The sequence below is a fragment of the Borostomias antarcticus genome, assembly GCF_949987555.1.
Source record: "Borostomias antarcticus genome assembly, chromosome: 25".
Lineage (NCBI taxonomy): Eukaryota > Metazoa > Chordata > Actinopteri > Stomiiformes > Stomiidae > Borostomias > Borostomias antarcticus.
This window is the reverse complement of record NC_140258.1, coordinates 4,163,626-4,184,437: the sequence shown is the minus strand read 5'-3', so window position 1 is coordinate 4,184,437 and position 20,812 is coordinate 4,163,626. Positions and strand designations below refer to the sequence as shown.

Genomic DNA, 20,812 nt, shown 5'->3' with positions numbered 1-20,812 from the left:
GCACTTTCTGAAAATTCATGTTGTCGGTCATTTTTCCCAAGGTTCCCAATCGTATAATCTGGTGGCTGAAACATTGTGTAACAATTTGACCCTTGTTCCAGATTGAGCTCTTTGGTATGAAAAGCTGCTGTGTGTTCTGAGGAATGGATGTGGAGTATACATTATTCCAAATGGTGACAGCTTGCCTCTGAACTAACACCAAGACATTTTGAAGATCAAAGTAAAGAAACTCATTCAAAGAGAGGCAGTAGTGCACAGAACAGCACAACTGTGTAATCGTGTTCTTTGAGGTCAAATGTTTGTGTGAAAATGAATGATGTTGAGTAGGCTACAATACAAAGTGAGTGAAATATTGGTAACACTTCACAATAAGGTACACACAAAATGAGTAGTCACTCAATAACTAATGAGGAACCAATGATTAGTTAATGAGTAGTTACTAATTAACTCTGAGATTAGTTAATGATTAGTTACTGATGATTAGTTACTACTATAGTAGTTAGTGAGGAACTAGAGAACAGACTGGGGACTACTATAGTAGTTACTGAGGAACAAGTGATTAGTTAATGAGTACTTTCTGATTAACTCTGAATCCATGGCTGTATAGTAGATAATGATGGGTTACTAGAGAACAGACTGGGGATAGACTATAGTAGTGACCTTATTAGGGGTCAAGCACAGAAGGTGCATATAGAACCCTGTTGTAATTGTTGGTTGTCTCAGTATTTTCCTTGACGCCTTGAAGTTCTCAACCAAAAATGCTGTAACTTGGCATGTCGCAACTACAGACCATGAGTAACTACGCCACAAAGACTCACCATGATTCACCTATAGGTGACGCTATAATAAGCAATTTAGCGTACAATGCTCCCATGTCCACCCCAATAGACGAAAATGTATGAAACTTGGTAGACGTAAGTCATTCCTTATGAGGAACAACTTTGCAATTTAGACCTATGATCTCTGCCATGATGGATTTGGCTGCAGGTTAAAAATTTGGCTAAACCTACAAAAAGTTTCTTCTCATAAACCGTAAGTCCGATGGGTCTGAAATTTCACACGTATGTTTAGGGTGCATGTCTCCCCATGGCCGGATTATGGGGTGTGTGGGCCCCTGGGCCAGGCGTCCATGGGAATTTGATCTATTCTTAGCTGAACACCTTATTGCTGTGGTGGACAGTCTGGGGCTGGACCTGTCCAACTGTAGGGGCAGTCATATGATTATGCGAGTAACATGTCTGGAAAGTACAATGGGGTCCAAGCACATCTTAAACAAAAAAAAACACTGATCTATTATTACATTACATTACATTACAGTCATTTAGCAGACGCTTTTACCCAAAGCGACTAACAATAATTGCATTTAACGTAGGAAAAGCCGATGTAGGCCTACAGTAGCTACAGTAGGCTACATGGTCAGTAGGCCTAGCCTAAACGCGCTGGTGGTGGGGGTGCAGGCGGGACGGGAGTACATTATGCACTATGTGCAAAGCTATGCCCATCACGCTTTCGTTATATTTTCATGGATGTTATAACTCAAATGTGCTGTAATAGTAGGCTAGGGCCTTTTGATGGGCTTGTTGCTGCGCTCGCTCGTTGCTGGGTGCTCATCTGCAGGGTGCTCATCTGCAGGGTGCTCATTGCAGGGTGGTCATTGCAGGGTGCTCATTGCAGGGCGGTCATTGCAGGGTGCTCATTGCAGGGTGCTCATTGCAGGGTGGTCGCTTGAAGCTTGACCACGAATAATTGTAAATTGTTACCGAAATATAATTGTTTTTGTTGATAGGCCTGCCTCTGCCTTACCTCCGGCGGTGGATAGCTCTCTTTCTTTTCTGTAGGCCTGTTTGTTTATTTTCCCTGAGGAGAATATGTGACACCCCTACATAACTTGAGACATTGTATGTCTCACGATCGCCTGTTCGCTGCGATTCAAGGTTCTCTTCTCACTATCACTCACTGTTATTCAATTATGTTGGAGTCTATGGTAAATGTAGTTTGCTTTTCGTTGCTATTATAACTACAGTAAGCCTATAGTCTAAAGTCTACATGTCGGGAATCGATAAAATACATGCTGTTTTTCTTTTTAAGTACAAAGGGAAACTGACAGTGACAGTCATGTGTGAATAAGAATTGAAGTCATACAATATAGCCCAAAATGTAATAGCTGTGCATAATGCATCAAGGAAAGACATCGGACACCTGTTGTTTATTCACAACAATATCACACATCAAACGCGGCGCCCTGTTGACATCACGGAAATCCTTTTTAGGATTGGGGTAGTAGCAGAGAGACACAAAGGCTTGTTGTGTAACTCACGGTGTAAATAGGCTAATTGAGTTGGGTAAATACTAGGCTACGTATGGGGGCAGTGGCCTGTGATATGTTCATTAAGACATTCTTGAACGGATTGAGGCAAAAGAGAGGGGCTTTCCATATTACGGGTGCCTTTTCATGCGAAATGCCCCTTTAAAAGCAGCCTTCGTTCAGGTCGTATTCAGGCACAACGTCAGTGAGCAGAGTGAGTGAGTGGTCTGTGATTTCTGCACTTTATAGTGTGAAATCGCATTCAAAATGGTGTCTTCATATCCTTTACCGGAGGGCTTTACCGACTTCGACGTGTTCTCCCTGGGATCTTGTCTGCTGGTGGAGGGTGAGTGTTTTGTTTTAGGGAACAGAACCTGCGTATGTTCCCCATGCCATAGCCTATTTGACTACTCCGTAGTCGTGGGTGGATATTTGGCGAGCAGGTTGAATAGAACACGGGGGACCAGTTGACTATAGATCAAATATTGGATTTGAACATAGTCTGGAACTTATCCTACTATTATGTGAAAATACAGATGTATAAAACACATGCGTTGGTGCAGGACCGGAGATTTTGCGCATTGCATTTATTCATACGTTACTTCTCTAAGGTCTTCTTGGGTTCTTCCTGAACGCTGTGACAGTCGCTGCGTTCCTCAATGTGAAACAACTGAGAACCCCCGGGAATTTCCTCGTCTTTAGTTTGGCATTGGCTGATATGGGAATCTCCTCCAACGCCACTATTGCCGCTTTCTCCAGCTTCTTGAGGTGAGTAGCAGACAAAATCTACCCATACCTGTAAACCCATCATCACTTGAACAAATGCAGTTTCTACTAGGTCAGTAGGCTATGTCGGTGCGCTGCCATCGCTTTCAGATTGAAATAGTCCACTATTAAAGAGCAGTTTCGCCCTGTTATAAGGTTATTTACGAGCATATAGCCCATATAAACATGTTGACACACTCTTGAGACATCAGTGCTCGTTGCTCACATCTGTTACACATCTATTGTGTACATAGCCTAATGGATGTGCGCATTTATTGTGTTAGTACACAATGGAATGTGCCCTTAGAGATCCATTTTGTAACCTACTTAGCTGTGACATGAGCAATGAGCACTGATATCTCAAGAATACAAAGTCTTTCAGAATGTTTATATGGACTGTTGTATATGATCATAAATAACCTTATAACAGGGCTGATGTTAATAACTCATTGTGTTATGCAAGCGGTATGAGTTTGTCACTGTAGACCTATTGATTGTTCTCAGAAACAACAAACCCAGTACCCTGTCGACTCGGCTGTCGATCACCTCCAGCATGATTAGGCCCAGGTGAACAGTAGACTAGCAGTTTTATAGGTGATAATGGTGATCACCTCCAGCATGATTAGGCCCAGGTGAACAGTAGACTAGCAGTTTTATAGGTGATAATGGTGTTGCATCAGAGACAACATCAGAGGGCGAAGCCTGTGTTGTGATGCGTAAGACAGGATTGAGGGTTGATAATCGGGTATGCGAGAATTCATTCACCTCCTAATCTAATGAGTACAGGTAAGCACTAACAGATGAACTGTAAACAGATCAGACAAAAGGTCTGAATCAATCAAGGGCAGGACGTGTGGTACATCAACAAGGCTTGTGTCCCCCTCTGACCCCCCCCCAAAAGGTCTGAATCAAGGGCAGGGCGTGTGGTACATCAACAAGGCTTGTGTCCCCCTCTGACCCCCCCCCCAAAAGGTCTGAATCAAGCAAGGGCAGGGTGTGTGGTACATCAAGCAAGGGCAGGGTGTGTGGTACATCAAGCAAGGGCAGGGTGTGTGGTACATCAAGCAAGGGCAGGGTGTGTGGTACATCAAGCAAGGGCAGGGTGTGTGGTACATGTGTAGTGACGTGTGGTACATGTGTAGTGACGTGTGGTACATGTGTAGTGACGTGTGGTACATGTGTAGTGACGTGTGGTACATGTGTAGTGACGTGTGGTACATGTGTAGTGACGTGTGGTACATGTGTAGTGACGTGTGGTTCATGTGTAGTGACGTGTGGTACATGTGTAGTGAGGTTTTATGGTGCACCCCTCCAGGTACTGGCCCTACGGCTCTGATGGGTGCCAGACGCACGGTTTCCAGGGTTTCATGACGGCTCTCGCCAGCCTCAACTTCATCGCTGCCATTGCATGGGACAGATACCACCAGTACTGCACCAGTAAGTGACCTGGGTCTCACCCCCCCCCCCCCCCAACTCTAACCCACACACTACACACACTACACACAGAGACTAAAGAGCGAGACTAGGTCCTATAGCATTTCAGAAAACCCTGTCTCTTTGGGCAGCACCAGCCTCTGACAGAAAGCCATCTTTTGGATTGCAGTATTTCAGCATAGAAAACAAACTTGTTTGACTAAATGGATCAGTTACACACTTTCGGATACTCTCCTCGCCCCCCACCCCGAGTTCCCTCCTCCCCCTCTCATGGCTTATCCTCTCTGTCTCTCATAGCAGTTGTGTTTCATCCCTTTATTTTGGTAAAAACAGATAAACAGCGCACTCTGTCTCTAGATGGAAGTGATTTCACTTCACTTGCATCCCTGAGAAAACACACCGTAGGCTTTCTCTGCTCTGCAAACCAGCCCTTTATTTGACCTTTTATTTGACCTCTCTGACCTCTCTGATCAACATATCCAAGGAGAAGGGGAAATGTTTCCATTCATTGTGTTTTCGCCCCTGTAATAACCATGTACTTACTCTCTGGTTGAATCCAGATGCACTTAGTAGCCTAATCTCATCCTTACCTCATTTTTATTATTTTTATTATTAACAGTATATTGTAATTTGTACATTGCAGTCTTGTCCTGTCCTACACCGTCTTGTGTCATCTACAACGGCGTATGCCTGACCCCTAGTCAAATTCCTAGTATGTGTGAATCATATACAGTAGGACCCCACTTATCCGAACCCAACGGGACCGAAGGTCGTTCGTATCTCTGAAATGTCCGGATGACTGAAACATATGTTAAAATGCACCAAATTCAATAAGAGGTATACTTGTTTCATATAGACTCATAATAGACCGATAAATACCCTTAATTACTTGTGAAAATGCATCAAAATTGCAATCAAATAGCCAACTAAACTCATATAGCCTAGCCTATAATAGACCTACAGTAGCCTATAATAAGATAAGATAAACAAATTTCCACTTGAGTGTGTGCTTTGATCAAATACAGTACTTTATTCTCAAATGAGGCCTACGCTGCATCGATAGGCTACTGTATTTGCAGAACAAAATGGTATAGCCTAAAAACAAACCAACATTAGAAGCAAAATATAATCAATAAATAAATAAATGAAATGACAGACAAGTTGCCGTGAAAAAAATGACTCGATGCTCCTCTGCTTCAGGTTGCTGACGCGCTTTCTGGCTGCCAAGGAATGCAGCTCTCGCAGCAGACTCGTTTGCATTTTGCGCTCGACATTAGAGCAAAGAAATGAAACGTGACAGTAGGCTACAGCCTACAGGCAACATGTAGGTCTACATACAGTTCTGTTTTTATTCACAGTAGGATACAGTACTGTAATGAAAATCCCACCAGTAACCAGATAGCAGGCTCAAAAAAGTTTCTTAAGCCTGTCCGGTAGACCGGGAGGTTCGGATCTCTGAAGTTCGGATGAGTGGGGTCCTACTGTACATGGCAATAAACAGATCTTGAGTCTTGAGTCTTACCGGTCACATTACTGTCTGGTGCTCCTCTCTGTTGCTGACGGTGATTGCCGGGCGGCTGTGGCTCTGGAGGTAGAGCGGGTCGTCCAATGATCGCAGGGTCGGTGGTTCGAATCCTGCCTCCTCCTGTCCACATGTCGAAGTGTCCTTGGACAAGACATTGAATAGCAAACTTCATTGTAAAGCGCTTTGGATAAACCATTTACCGTGTGAATCTCTGTGGTCTCTGTGTGTGTGAATGTCTGTGTGAATGTCTGTGCTCGTCTGTGTGAATGTCTGTGCTCGTCTGTGAATGTCTGTGCTCGTCTGTGTGAATGTCTGTGCTTGTCTGTGCTCATCTGTGCTTGTCTGTGTGAATGTCTGTGCTTGTCTGTGCTCGTCAGGGACAAAGCTGCAGTGGAGCAGCGTCATCTCCCTGGCGCTGTTCATCTGGCTCTTCAGCGCCTTCTGGGCCGCCATGCCCCTCCTTGGCTGGGGGGAGTACGACTACGAGCCCCTCAGGACCTGCTGCACCCTGGACTACAGCAAGGGAGACAGGTAACACACACACACACACACACAGAGACACACACACATTCTCTCCTCCCCCTTGCTCTATCTTTCTCTTTCTCTCTCCATCTTGGGTGACCACAGATCCTGCTTACATAAAGTGTGTTCTCCTCTCTGGACAGGAACTACGTTTCCTACCTGATCCCCATGAGTATCTTCAACATGGCCGTCCAGACCTTGGTTGTCTTGTCCTCCTACCAGTCCATCGGAAAGAAATTCAAGAAGACTGGCGACCCCAGGGTAAGGAGCCTGCTTATATAGGGCTACAGTGCTTATATAGGACTACAGTGCTTATATAGGGCTACAGTGCTTATATAGGACTACAGTGCTTATATAGGGCTACAGTGCTTATATAGGGCTACAGTGCTTATATAGGACTACAGTGCTTATATAGGGCTACAGTGCTTATATAGGACTACAGTGCTTATATAGGGCTACAGTGCTTATATAGGACTACAGTGCTTATATAGGACTACAGTGCTTATATAGGGCTACAGTGCTTATATAGGACTACAGTGCTTATATAGGACTACAGTGCTTATATAGGACTACAGTGCTCATATAGGACTACAGTGCTTATATAGGGCTACAGTGCTTATATAGGACTACAGTGCTTATATAGGGCTACAGTGCTTATATAGGACTACAGTGCTTATATAGGGCTACAGTGCTTATATAGGACTACAGTGCTTATATAGGGCTACAGTGCTTATATAGGGCTACAGTGCTTATATAGGGCTACAGTGCTTATATAGGACTACAGTGCTTATATAGGGCTACAGTGGTCCCCTAGGATTTTTTTCAGGTGTGGTGGTAGGCCCCCCGAAACTACTAGTGCTGTCACGGGGTGGGCGTGTCACGGATACACGGTGTCGACAGTTACATCACATTACAGTCATTTAGCAGACACTTTTATCAAAAGGGACTAACAATAATTGCATTTAACGTAGGAAAAGCCAATTTACTACTACTTGCCAGAACTCACAAGTGCATCTTCTCTCTAAAACAAGTGACTAAGAGCATAATCTAGTGCTGGAGGCAAAGTGCAAGAATAGCAATCTAAAATAAAATACAATACAATACAATATGTGCTTAGGAGGGAGGATTGTTGTAGTACTTCTTGAAGAGATGAGTTTTGAGACTGCGACGAAAGATGGGCAGCGACTCTGCTGTCCTGACATCAGTGGGCAGTTCATTCCACCACTGCGGGGCCAGGACAGAGAAGAGCCGTGACCGTGTCGATCGACCGCAGGGGCCTCGGAGTGACGGGGCAGCCAGTCGCCCCAAGGTAGCAGAGCGTAGCGGTCGGGAGGGGGGAGCAGCAGCTCAGTCTTGTCCAGATTGAGCTTGAAGTGATGTGTTGTCATCCACTCCGAGATGTCAGCCAAGCACCCAGCTATGTGTGTCTCCACTTGTGTATCAGAAGGGGGAAATGACAGGGCCAGTTGGGTGTCATCAGCATAGCAGTGATAGGAGAAGCCATGCAAGCAAATGACAGAGCCCAGAGATGTAGTGTAGAGGGAAAACAGGAGAGGACCCAGGACAGACCCTTGTGGAACCCCCATAGTCAGACTACGCGGTTCCGACATCGACCGTCTCCATGTCACCTGGTAGGAGCGGCCCGTCAGGTAGGATGCAAACAGGGAGTGTGCAGAGCCAGCGACGCCCTTCTCCTCGAGGGTGGAGAGGAGGATCTGGTGGTCTACCAGTGTCGTCATAGTAACGTGTTTATCTGTGCATTTCTCTACACAGAGCTGAAATAAAACGAGTGCACATAACCTAGGTAAATAAATACTAACAATGTTGATTTACAAAAAAAATAAAAACATATTACTAGAACCAGGCCAGGTCCAGCCTGGCTTATGTGTGTGGCTGGCTTGTTTCTGTTCAGGACTGGTAGGACGGAAGCTAGTCACGCCACTGAAATAGCTGTGAATTGAAATGACATGAAATAAGGTTTAATAAATTAAAGGACAATGCTCGTTTTTGACAACCTGGACCTTATTTACGACATATTATAAGACGTTTGACTCACCGAGATCACTTTGGTGTAGTTCGGCATGTAGAAGAAATGTAAAATCCAGCTTGAGCCAAGTATATCCATGTAATGGCGGTGGTCGGGGCACTTAGAATGCAGTTTCTAAAAATCTATTTTCTGCCGCGAAACGGTTGTTTTCATCAATCTGTCTTGATGAATCGCTAGTTGTGCTTACATAGAGCATAGGCCTGTTGTGGTTTTTCACATGCCTCTGTAATATGATCTTTAGAAACGTCTTTAGACACGAAATAGCTTCTTCACTTGCTCAAGCACGCATGCGCACAGCTCGTTTGAACCCACGAGCTTTGAACTCACAACAATCAGCATGGGAGACAAGCTCCTTAACCACTAGGCCACCGGTACTCTTGAAAATCTATCGTGTCATAGTCTTTTGTTTGATGTTCTGGGACCACTGCTTCTTGTGGTAGCAACATAGAACTGCAGGTCAACAAGGGAAGGGAGCCAGGGAGGGACAACCCGACATTTGTTATTCATGGTGCGCTGGCTTACAGCCACACACAAAAATAACATTTCCTGCAGAAAATGTGTGTGAATGCTGGACAACTGAAATGAAATTGCAAAAGCATTGCTGAGAATGCATAGTCTAAATGGGGAAAATGAACTAGCCCATTTAGTCCACAAGACAGCTAATGTTAGCCTACAATATGCCCTACTGTAGTTACTAACATCAGAAGACATAGACTAAACCAGGGGTTCTCAACCTTTTGTAACGGCCCACTTTTGGGCCTTAAAGCAATACATAGCGTTTTCTCAAGTTTTCTCGGAACAGCGCCCCCACAGGCTCTGCGAGTAAGTGCACTGTCGTAACGTTATCAGATTGTCTTTTTTTTTCTGGCTTCCTCCGTGATGTTTCGCTTCGGTTTTCTCACCTCCGCCATGATATCATTGAGCTAAAAAACGCATGATATCCATAGACGCCGGAATAGTTAGCTAATACTGTGTTGTTTAAGCACAACGTTGCGCATGCGCACTTCGACTGAATGCTGCGTCCCGGGGGCGCGAGTTTTAAAAGGTAATAAATGTCAATGTATTATCTTTCTGAGTAGACTGTTTGGAAGATTCATCTTACTTTTAGTAAATCTAATTGGAGAATTAGCACCAGACATGTTTGTAAAGGTCCAAATATTGTGATGTATTGCTTTAAGTGAATTCTTGAGTACATTTATGTATAAAAATAACTAGCTTTGTATTTATTTTTTTCGAACCATTTGGCAGTTGGCTACTGCATCTGCGGCCCACTTGATGGCGCTCTGCTCGACCAGCAGTGGGCCGCGGACCACTGGTTGAGAATGGCTGGACTAAACTGTGGTTATATAACTTACTGTATGTAGCTAGCTACATCAACAGAAAATATTGTCATTTCATCCCTACTAACACATTACGTAAAGCTGACGTGGCACATTGGTCATGTGTTTGGTAAATTGCGACGTTGTGACAACAGGCCTATATGGTCGCAAAATAATCTATCCTCATGGAGACTGTACAGCAATATTGCTGTAACGTTGTAGAAATATGTAACTACGATGTAATTAAATAACGTGACAATAATGTTATATTACAGTCCTCATCCTTACTTTATTGGAAACATACATTTCTAGCATTGCTGGTGAGTTGTCATAACGTTTGTAAATTACGTACTGTAGTACAACGTAATAAATAACTTGTTCAATGTAATAAAAACTGAAGTCGTACAATTAGTACAGAAGCAATGGCATTAGGTAGGATAATATCAACATCAATTCATTTACACCAAAGTAGGAAGTAAACGGTCAGTTAGCGTAAATGGAAGTTATATTGGGGTGATGATGTTCTAACAAACCGACCAATAGGTGGCCCATTTCAAACCTGTAACGTCTTTCGAACGGAAGATAGAGTGGAGGGGGGAGCAGACAAGAGGAAACAGCAGCCTGCTCAGTAGGTTAAGGATAGGACACGTCTGAACAGTACACTATTCATGATAGGGAAACATCCAACAGGGAGAGGTGCCAAGGACCAGAGACGGTGGAGCATGTGATGATCAGATGTGGGAAATGCAACATAGAGAGAGGTGGAATGATGGAGGGAATGAGGAGAGCAGGAGACGCCACACTGAATCATCATCTCTCACTCCCAGTCACAAAATGTCCGCTAGCCGCAATGCTTAATTTTCACCATGTTAAACTCCATTGACGTATGCTAAACATGTTAGCGATCTAAAAGTCTGCTTTTTTTTTTTGCTTTTTGGGTCTTTCAGGAGGGGCATGGGGTCCCGTTGGGTGGGCGGACCGCCCCCCCCCCCCCCCAAGGCAATGTTAGGGGAAACACTGCGGCTAGATCTGGTTCAATTGTTTTCAAGATACAATCTTTCCACTTCACATACTTGGAATATTCACTGAACTCAAAAGCTAGACCAACGTTACCTCATTTTCACCTCTAAATTACTGAAGCAATTGATGGGCTTGGAGGGGCCATCGCAATAATGCCAAGCCGGCGCCTCCAGATCTGAAACAAAAGATTGGGTCACGAGGGCTGGAGGGCAAGTGTTTTGGTTTGGAATGCGGCCACTCTGATATTGAATAGATGCATTAGTGTCAGCTTCATCCCTAGAGGTATTAGCTTCCCTCTCTGTATTTTGCATAAGCCCATTACTCACAGTAGTCTGGGCAGGAATGAGGAGACCCTGCTTGCCCCCACAGACAACACAGCTGACACTGTAGCCAGCAACTAGAATAATTCACAATATTACAGCGAGACATGACACCAGGCCTTTAGAAGTAGGGTAAAAGTCTAAAAGACTTCTCCTCAGATGCCCCTGAGCTAAAATGATACCAACACGCAGAGGTGTAGCTGTGCATTGGGGGACCCTGAAAAACACTGTCTGGTTTGTGAAGTATGGGATTGCAGCAAACAGCTCTACTCTGTTTTTATGCATGAGTTTGTTTTAATTATTGAGTTTAGTTGATTAAGAAATGATCTTAAGGCAGATATTGTTTTGATCCCAGACATTATGCCAGGCTTATGACTAGCACGTCACATGCATGCTAGCCTCATGACTGAGACTTTCCTTCATCCAGACCTCCCCTTTATCCAGACCTCCCCTTTATCCAGACTTGGATGGTCTAGCAGTAACAACTCCTTCATTTCCTCTGCTCTTTCATGTCATCTGCTCTCTACCCCCCCCCCCCCCCCCCTCTCTCTACTGTATCTCTCTCTCTCTCTCTCTCTCTCTCTCTCTCAGTTCAACGCTAGCACTCCTCTGAAGGCCCTGCTGTTCTGCTGGGGTCCCTATGGAATCCTGGCTTACTATGCTGCTGTGCAGAACGCCAACCTGGTTTCACCCAAGCTGAGGATGGTGCGGACAACACACACACACACACACAAACACACATCTGGATCTCACTTCAAATGTATACATATTACACTGATGCATACATAAAATTTCAGTGAAATTGTCAGTTTTCAGTCATGGTCATATTGATGACCTTCTTTTTCTCCTCCCCGTCTCTCCAGATCGCTCCTATCCTGGCTAAGACCTCTCCCACCTTCAACGTGTTCCTGTACGCACTGGGAAATGAGAACTACAGGGGAGGCATCTGGCAGTTCCTCACCGGGGAAAAGATTGAAGTGCCTCCGATTGAGAACAAGAACAAGTCCAAAATAAACTAATAATCACACACCCTTACTGTTCTTGGTGGTTTCTCACAGGTACAACATCGTAGGTCCACGGACCTTGTGTGTGTTACATGTCAGTGTGTTGTGCAGGTGAATGTGATTGGTACGTTTCAGTGGAGGTCAGCATGGAGATCAGTATTGTGTTTGCTGTGACACTGGGATATTATCCTGTATTTTTGGGATATTATGCTGTGTTTTGGGGATATTATGTTGTTTTGGGGATATTATGCTGTATTTTGGAGATGTTATCCTGTATTTTGGGGATATTATGTTGTATTTTGACTTGAGGATTCCACTTGTTTGCCATAGACACACATACTTCCACATCCCATGTAGTCAATGTGTTCTTGTAGAGTTTTGAGGCGACTGTTGAGCTGAGTGAAAAGAATACACCCGTTCACACTGTGGTGTACGTCTCTATAGACCCGTTCACACTGTGATGTACGTCTCTATAGACCCATTCACACTTTGGTGTACGTCTCTATAGACCCGTTCACACTGTGGTGTACGTCTCTATAGACCCGTTCACACTGTGGTGTACGTCTCTATAGACCCGTTCACACTGTGGTGTACGTCTCTATAGACCCGCTCACACTGTGGTGTACGTCTCTATAGACCCGTTCACACTGTGGTGTACATCTCTATAGACCCGTTCACACTGTGGTGTACGTCTCTATAGACCCATTCACACTGTGGTGTACGTCTCTATAGACCCGTTCACACTGTGGTGTACGTCTCTATAGACCCGTTCACACTGGTGTACGTCTCTATAGACCCGTTCACACTGGTGTACGTCTCTATAGACCCGTTCACACTGTGGTGTACGTCTCTATAGACCCATTCACACTGGTGTACGTCTCTATAGACCCGTTCACACTGTGGTGTACGTCTCTATAGACCCGTTCACACTGTGGTGTACGTCTCAATAGACCCGTTCACACTGTGGTGTACGTCTCTATAGACCCGTTCACACTGTGGTGTACGTCTCTATAGACCCGTTCACACTGTGGTGTACGTCTCTATAGACCCATTCACACTGTGGTGTACGTCTCTATAGATCCGTTCACACTGTGGTGTACGTCTCTATAGACCCATTCACACTGTGGTGTACGTCTTGGTCATTTTCGCCCCACAATCGTATGTTTTCCATCAAAACATCACAACAGTAAAATGTGTCCTAGTTTCATATGTCAATCAGTTAATCCTTTCCACATGCAATTATTTCTTCAAAGCCGATTGGTTGAATGTACAGTATGGTTAATAACTCGAATGTAATAATGCAGTAGAAATGCTATCTGTCTATAGAGGAGACCATATGGCTCCAGACTGTCTACGGTATCTTACCTTCTATGGTGGAAGGTCTGGCCTGAGCTGTGTAAAGGTCTTGGTTGAGCCAGCAAACAGAGCAATGCTGGTGCTGCATAATCCTACAAACACGAGGGCTTTTCATGAAAACACTCTGGCTCCTCCCCTCCAGACCTGGGTCTTGAGATTAGTACAGATCTCGCCACCAGATCTCACTTTAAAGTCTGAAAATTGTGCCCCCCCATCCCCCCAACGCTAGATGCGTGTCTTCAACCTGGTATGGAGAATGCATCAGTTTACATGTACTGCCTTTAAAACATATTACCTCAAAAAATAGTGCAGAGTAGGCGATTTCAGTTTTACTCACTGAAAGTCATCAATGTTGGACCCTAAGGCCTTATGACCGTAACATAACAGAGAGCTGGTTATCATATAATCAATACTTTAAACAAACTCAGCTAGCATTTTGGGACAACTTGACAAATACCAATCTATTTGGCATTGTCAAATGGATGTCATTAGTGACATCACAATATGTTCTGAATGCAAACCGATGCCCATTCACATTCATCTGTAACCCCTACAAACACCTGAGATTTTGCACAAGATCAGAATTCCTAAACAACAAACTCTATTTAAGTAAACACAACAGTGGTGTTAATACACAGCTAGATGAATGCAGAGGTTCAGCTTCTGCAGATAATGTCCAAAACATGCATTTAAACTCGAAGGTTAATCTGTGATATTGTGGATCATATTAATATTAAAAAAGCACACTTTGTATATGTCATTTTAGATCTATGAGAAGTACTTTAGAATATAAACAAGCAGAATGTAGTGATTTGTTCTTTTGCCAGTGAAAAGTGATTTGTGTGAAGCAAAGAAAATTGTAATGTTTTAAATGTGAGAAACATGTTGATTGTCAACCTCTTGCCTTGTGAAGAACCACTGGTTTTGTATTTGACAATAAATCAATCAAAACACCCAAGAACCAAGTTGTTCTTCCCACTCCTCCTAAGACTCTTATGTTTTCTTTTTCTCTCAATTAACAATCTTCTGGTTCTGGTAACAGGCCCCACATTCTGAGAAACCAGCTTGACTCGTGCCATGTGTGGAATCTCACCCACTGCCGCTGAAAAGACTGTCTCAGTCTCTGTAATCTCAATCAATCAATCAATCAAAGCTTTATTTGTATAGCGCATTTCATACCCAGAGGCAACACAATGCGCTTTACAGAGAACAAGGGAGGTGGGCATACGACCCACCCCTACATATTCCAGAGGGAAGAAAAAAAAAACAGTATCACCCGGGGGCCAGATAAGTGAGCTGTAAAAAATTCTTCCCTGACCCCTCTCAACAAGGCGATCGAGCAAGCTCCTGGAGTATGTTTGTCTACCGGCTAAGAACATTTATAAAGCAATAAATAACATTGAATTACATTTCAGAGTAAGAGAGGCTAATAACATCATAGGAGAGACATGGCAAACACTGGTGTATGTCTGTGTGTGTGTGAATGTGCCTGGGCCCAGATAGAGTCAGGGGTAGGGAGGGGGTAGGACAAGGATATGGACCCGGGTTAGGGTGAGGGGAAGGGGATCTGAGCCCAGGACTGGTGTATGTCTGTGTGTGTGTGAGTGTGCCTGGGTCCAGGTAGAGGCAGGGGTCAGGGGTAGGGTGGGGGTAGGAAGAGGATACGGACCCGGGTGAGGGGAAGGGGGTACTGGGCCCAGGCCTAAAGCCGGAAGTGGACTGGTGTATGTCTGTGTGTAAGTGTGTGTGTGTTAACTAATTGCTACGACATCTACAGCAGACACGGGGGTATCTATCGGACTCAGGGTGGTCTGCGGGTGACAGTGGGGCATCCACTGGACCTGGTTAGAAGATAGGAGGGAGAGAGAGAGGCACTAGGGAGAGGGAAAGCAGAACAGGATTAGTAGCACACAGAGCCATATATAGAGCAATAAATTACGTCAAATTACATTTTCAGAGCAAGAAAGGCTAAGAGCATCATGGGAGAGGTGCGGCAAACACTGTAACTTATCACTCTGTCACTTGTCAATGAGCAAGTCCACTAGTTTCAAGGCACTCCAATCTGAAGTGTCCCTCAGTAGAATAGACTATACTTTTACTGAAATACATAGCATTCTAGTTTCAAAGTAGTCTTCAAATCTTAATGTACTGGCAATGGGAAAAACAACTTATAACGAGTACTATTATGTGAGCTCTTACCAGCTCATGTGGTTGATGATACTGGTCAAGCTAAAAAGGCCCCTGGGTAGACTGGACTGTGGGTACACTGAAACACTTACAGCTTTTGTGTAGAAAGCAACGACGGACGAGCGCCATTTTAATAGCTAAAAATTCCATGCACCTGTATGGTCAAAAGTCCCATAATGGATGTTGAAATACAAACATATCTGGCGCTACTAATGTCACATCATGTGTATCAATGATTGACCAAAGTAAGCTCTCTACAAACCCTGGGAGAGTGAGTAAGAGGACAATAACGTCTCCATCTAGTGGGCAAACAAGTCCATGCACCTGTATGGTCTAAAGCAGGGGTCTGCAACCTGGATCTGGAGCCCCTCTACAGGGGCTCACTGGCTTTGACAAACATTATATGGAAATGAATAACTAAATAAATATATTACTATTAAATACATTTATTTATTACTAAAATAAATGGTCATGTTGGCATTCAAATTAGCTAACTAGCTAGATAGCAGCTAGCCTCGTGAGACCATCCTGATTTTGTGAGCTCACATTGTGTTTCTTTCGCAAAACAGTCTGGATACTCTCCATAAAGATCCGTTTGTGCCAGATCAGAAAACGATCTCGCCAATCAGCGTTGGTTGTGAGGAATTTGAAATACAAACAGGCAGGGTGGGTTTAAGTGTGACGACAGTGAGGAGCAGTTGAAGTGATAGATGGTGATACACAGATGGTTCATCCAATCACCTGCCAAGTAATTTTGAAAGTGTCTGCCCTTTTCCAAACAATACCAAAGGAGATTTCCCAGATGATTATGTGAAGCAAACTATCTGGCACATCAGGTTAGATAGCAGCAGACTGCATAGAAATTAACCAGAATGCAGGAAATGTAGTGTTTGGTGCTCAAAATTTCCTCCTTGGACCCCCAGACACCCCTGCCCCCCTTTATGTGTCCCCCCTGGGTGCATATACCACCACGCCTGAAAATAAATTTAAGGGGAAGCATTACCTTCATTTTAAGCTCAAATATGTTTTGCTCCAGACAGATTCATTCATTTTTGGCCAAAAATGGCTCTTTTTATAGTAAAGGTTGCCGACCCCTGGTCTAAAGTCTTATAATGAATGTTGAAATACAGACATATCTAGCTCTACTAAACACCTCAAGCTCTACTCTCTGAGGATGTAGAAAGTACATGGTTTCCTGAGTAAACTTGTCTGAGACTATACTGAGACACCAAGCATAGGTTTTGATGTAAAAATCTAAATGTACTTGTCAATGGAAAAATGCATTGGAAGGGCGCCCCTTTTGTGGTGGGTTCTGGTAGTACGGGGGGAACAGGAAACAAACAAATAACATCCAGGAGATAGCACAGGGTACCCTGCAAGTGTGAGTGCAAACCCAGCTGTGAATCTCATCCATTGTGGAGACATTGCTCTGAGAAACACAACTGGGGGGAATGTTAATCTGACCAATCTGGTGGATGTCCCTTCTGATCTCCTCTGGCTGAGCAATGTAGGCAACACAATGGCCTGGTTACTAGCATTGAGATACTGGAGCTGAGCAGTTTGTAACCGGTGGGGGGAAACGTGGTGTCCTCTGGGCTCTCCCCCCCCTCTCACACCCCAGTCCAACCTCCTTGTCTCTATCACACAGGTAGCTGGCTTCATTCTTAGTTTGGTTTTCATTTTGTGTAATACTAGTCCAAAAAATGACTGGAGGTGAATGGGTGGCACCCCTCCACCGCGTTTCATAAAAATCAGTTGGTAGTTTTTGAGTAATTATAGTCCAAAAAATTAATGGAGGTGAATGGGCAGTCAAACAAAGGCATGCACGCACCCACACACCCACCTACACTCACTTCCTGCGCTGTCGCTGGGGTGGAGGTAATAATGATTCATCCATTTGCCTCTGTACACACAGCCATGTATTCACGGCTAATGATTTATCAGAACAGTGCTTAGAAAAATGTAAACATGACAAAACTGAAAATGATTCAAAGATTTGTTCCATGAAAAAAGAAAGCAATAGGACACACTTGTATTTGTACTAAATCACAGGATTACTTTCCCAGCGAAGCTTATTTTACTGTTGCCATTGCAGTGACTAAGCCTTGAGATCAGCCCCAACCATCCGGGTGAAAGGTCAAGTGGTTGTCCAGGCTCTCTCTCTCTCTCTCTCTCTGTCACACACATACACACACAATAATAATCATAATCATAATAATAACAATTCTATGCTTTACATAAAAAAGAACAAACAAAAATATATAAATTAACTATCATATAGCAAGGTAAAAAATAACAGCAGAAAAATATGATAAAAGCATGATCAGGTAAGAGCAATAAAAGAGATAAAAGCAAGATCAAGTAAAATGAAAAGCAACACAACATAAAACAACATTAAGATAGAAACGTGATCAAATAAGAGCAACAAAACAACACTGAAATCTCTCTCACACACACTCTCTCACACACACACACAATTTCTCAAACACACACTCTCACTTTCTTTCTCTCTCTCCCTCACTCTCTCTCTCACACACACACTCTCACTATATATTAATATTATTATATTATAATATTTCAGATTGTGTTTTTAAGTGGTGCTGCCACTTCTATATGTGACGTGTGTCCGTGTGTATCTGTGCATCCATTTGTAGAATGGGATTTAGACCAATCAGGAGTCACCAATACCATTGCACACCAGCACTAGAGGGCAGGCATGATGAAAGCATGGCTGGCTTCAGATGAACATGAACATTTTGACCTATAATATATCCGTGTAGCTTAAAAACTGTAGGCGTGCCGACGGGTATTAATTTAAAATTAGCAACTCAAAGCTAGAATGGAGCACAATCAGTTTCAATGGTGAGCATGCTTGTCAAATAAATGGTCATAACGTGAAAACTATACATCACACAGCTTAGATAATTACATTGTACGGATCAGCGGAATCACAAAAAACACAACTCATAACGTTCAGGCTGTAGGTACTGTACCTAAAACATTGCCTGACACATTAAAGGTGCCATGAAAACAAAACGTTTTTTTCTACTCCCGCCCCCCCCCCCAAAGTCAATGTCATTTTATTTCTATTGCACCATTCATACATGTCAATGTAGCACATAGTGCTTTAGATAAAAAGAGATAAAAACATAAATAATGTAAACACAGCAAGAACATATTTAAAAGAATCAATACAATTAAAATAATTTTAAAAATAAAAAATTATATAAAATAGAATAAAAAATAGAATTACAGCTGTTGCACTGGATTGGGGATGGGCGTTTTGAGGAGGAAGAGGAATTATTTAAAAATGTAAAAATATTCAAAATCATGTGTCTGAAATCCAAACAGTACAATGCCTGAGTAGGCAAGCATGTTTATTCTGCATATTTTGCATCACCCGGGGCTTGAACTCACATATCAAAAAAATATCAAAAAAATCAAAAAGATTCCAACATTCCAACACTTCCTGAAAACTGAGAAATTGTGCTTTCTAGTAATATAGGCAAAATCCAATTAATATTCTGATTGTTGACCGTGTACTTTCAGGGTTAATAGGCCTACATACTGAGATGAGATTGATTGATTGATTGATTGATTGATTGATTGATTGATTGATTGATTGATTGATTGATTGATTGATTGATTGATTGATTGATTGATTGATTGATTGATTGATTGATTGATTGATTGATTGCTCGAATGATCGATTGATTGATTGATTGAGTGATTGATTGATTGATTGATTGATTGATTGATTGGTTGATTGGTTGATTGGTTGATTGGTTGGTTGTTTGGTTGTTTGGTTGATTGGTTGATTGATTGATTGATTGATTGATTGATTGATTGATTGATTGATTGATTGATTGATTGATTGATTGATTGGATTGAACACAGGTGGGACTGATTGAGATGTACAGTAAGCAGACAAAAGACTGGTCAGAGAAGAAATGTAAACAAGATGAAGAAACAGTAACAGCTACACATTAAAAATATAATTTAAAAAATCATGTCACACATGGCTGAGTATGCGTTAGCATTTTTATTTTGCATTCCCCTTGAACTCTTGTTGAGTTACCTGCCATGTGAGAAGCCATAGACGGTTTCACACTTACTTAAACATCACAATCACAAGGGTTGCAAGTAAATGTCACAGGTGCATGTAACATCGAGATTTCAGCAGTTTCCACAAAATGTTTTTTTAAATAAAGGCACCACGAGGGGCAGAAACCAAAACCAAAGATTAACCAATAAAACAAAAGATACACTCAACAAGTGGAGAACAAAAGACAAAGCTTACAAGCTTATAGATTTACAAGCGCACAACTACAGCAAATAATGAACAAAGAAGAAAAGCGGAGCTACATGTAGGCTGGCTATATACTGTACACACACAGACGAACAAAACAGGTGGAAACCAATCCAACAATCAGTGGCACATGTCTCCTCTGAAGCAGAGTCAATTTAGCCAGTTGTAGTCCTAGGTAGTACTAAAAGTTATGAAAATGTTGTCATTTTTTTCATGAACATTGGAGATTTATAGAGCAAGTATTTGCAGTAGCTGCATACAGTACTGTTTACAGTCAAACATTTTGATGCACTGTAGGCTCAGTTTTTGATATTTCAAAAATCTGTGAAGATCGTTTGTGGAGGACAGTCTGAAGATGCAGTGTAGCAATTGGGGTGTCAATTGTCCAAAAAATGTGGGAGTAGGGTTTGATAGTTTTACAGTTTTTGAGACAGTGATGGGCTTCATAATTCCTGCCAGCTCAAATCATATGGAAGTTTCTACTGATTGAGATGTAAGCAGACAAAATACTGGTCAGATTGAGATGTAAGCAGACAAAATACTGGTCAGATTGAGATGTAAGCAGACAAAATACTGGTCAGATGAAGAAATGCAAACAATGCAACAGTAACAGCTATAAATTAAAAAATATTGTTTAAAAAATCCTGTCACACAGCACAATGCCTGAGTATGCATTAGCATTTTTACTCTGCATATCCC

At 42.9% G+C, this 20,812-nt stretch overlaps 1 protein-coding gene across 1 annotated transcript; it reads left to right on the top strand.

Annotated features, from left to right (window-relative positions):
- The first annotated feature begins 2,303 nt into the window (after positions 1-2,303).
- On the top strand, positions 2,304-12,777 carry rgra (retinal G protein coupled receptor a). Its single transcript, XM_084458686.1, has 7 exons — positions 2,304-2,651; positions 2,917-3,073; positions 4,386-4,507; positions 6,407-6,560; positions 6,695-6,812; positions 11,849-11,962; positions 12,121-12,777. The coding sequence occupies exons 1-7, from the start codon at positions 2,573-2,575 to the stop codon at positions 12,274-12,276; spliced, it is 900 nt and encodes a 299-aa protein (XP_084314812.1). The 5' UTR covers positions 2,304-2,572; the 3' UTR covers positions 12,277-12,777.
- The last annotated feature ends 8,035 nt before the right edge of the window (positions 12,778-20,812 follow it).

Excerpts from the sequence above, each read along its gene's own strand:
- rgra (XM_084458686.1), top strand. The coding sequence starts at position 2,573 with ATGGTGTCTTCATATCCTTTACCGGAGGGCTTTACCGACTTCGACGTG. Across the intron at positions 2,652-2,916 it reads ATCTTGTCTGCTGGTGGAGG|GTCTTCTTGGGTTCTTCCTG; the intron begins GTGAGTGTTTTG and ends TACTTCTCTAAG. Across the intron at positions 3,074-4,385 it reads GCTTTCTCCAGCTTCTTGAG|GTACTGGCCCTACGGCTCTG; the intron begins GTGAGTAGCAGA and ends GCACCCCTCCAG.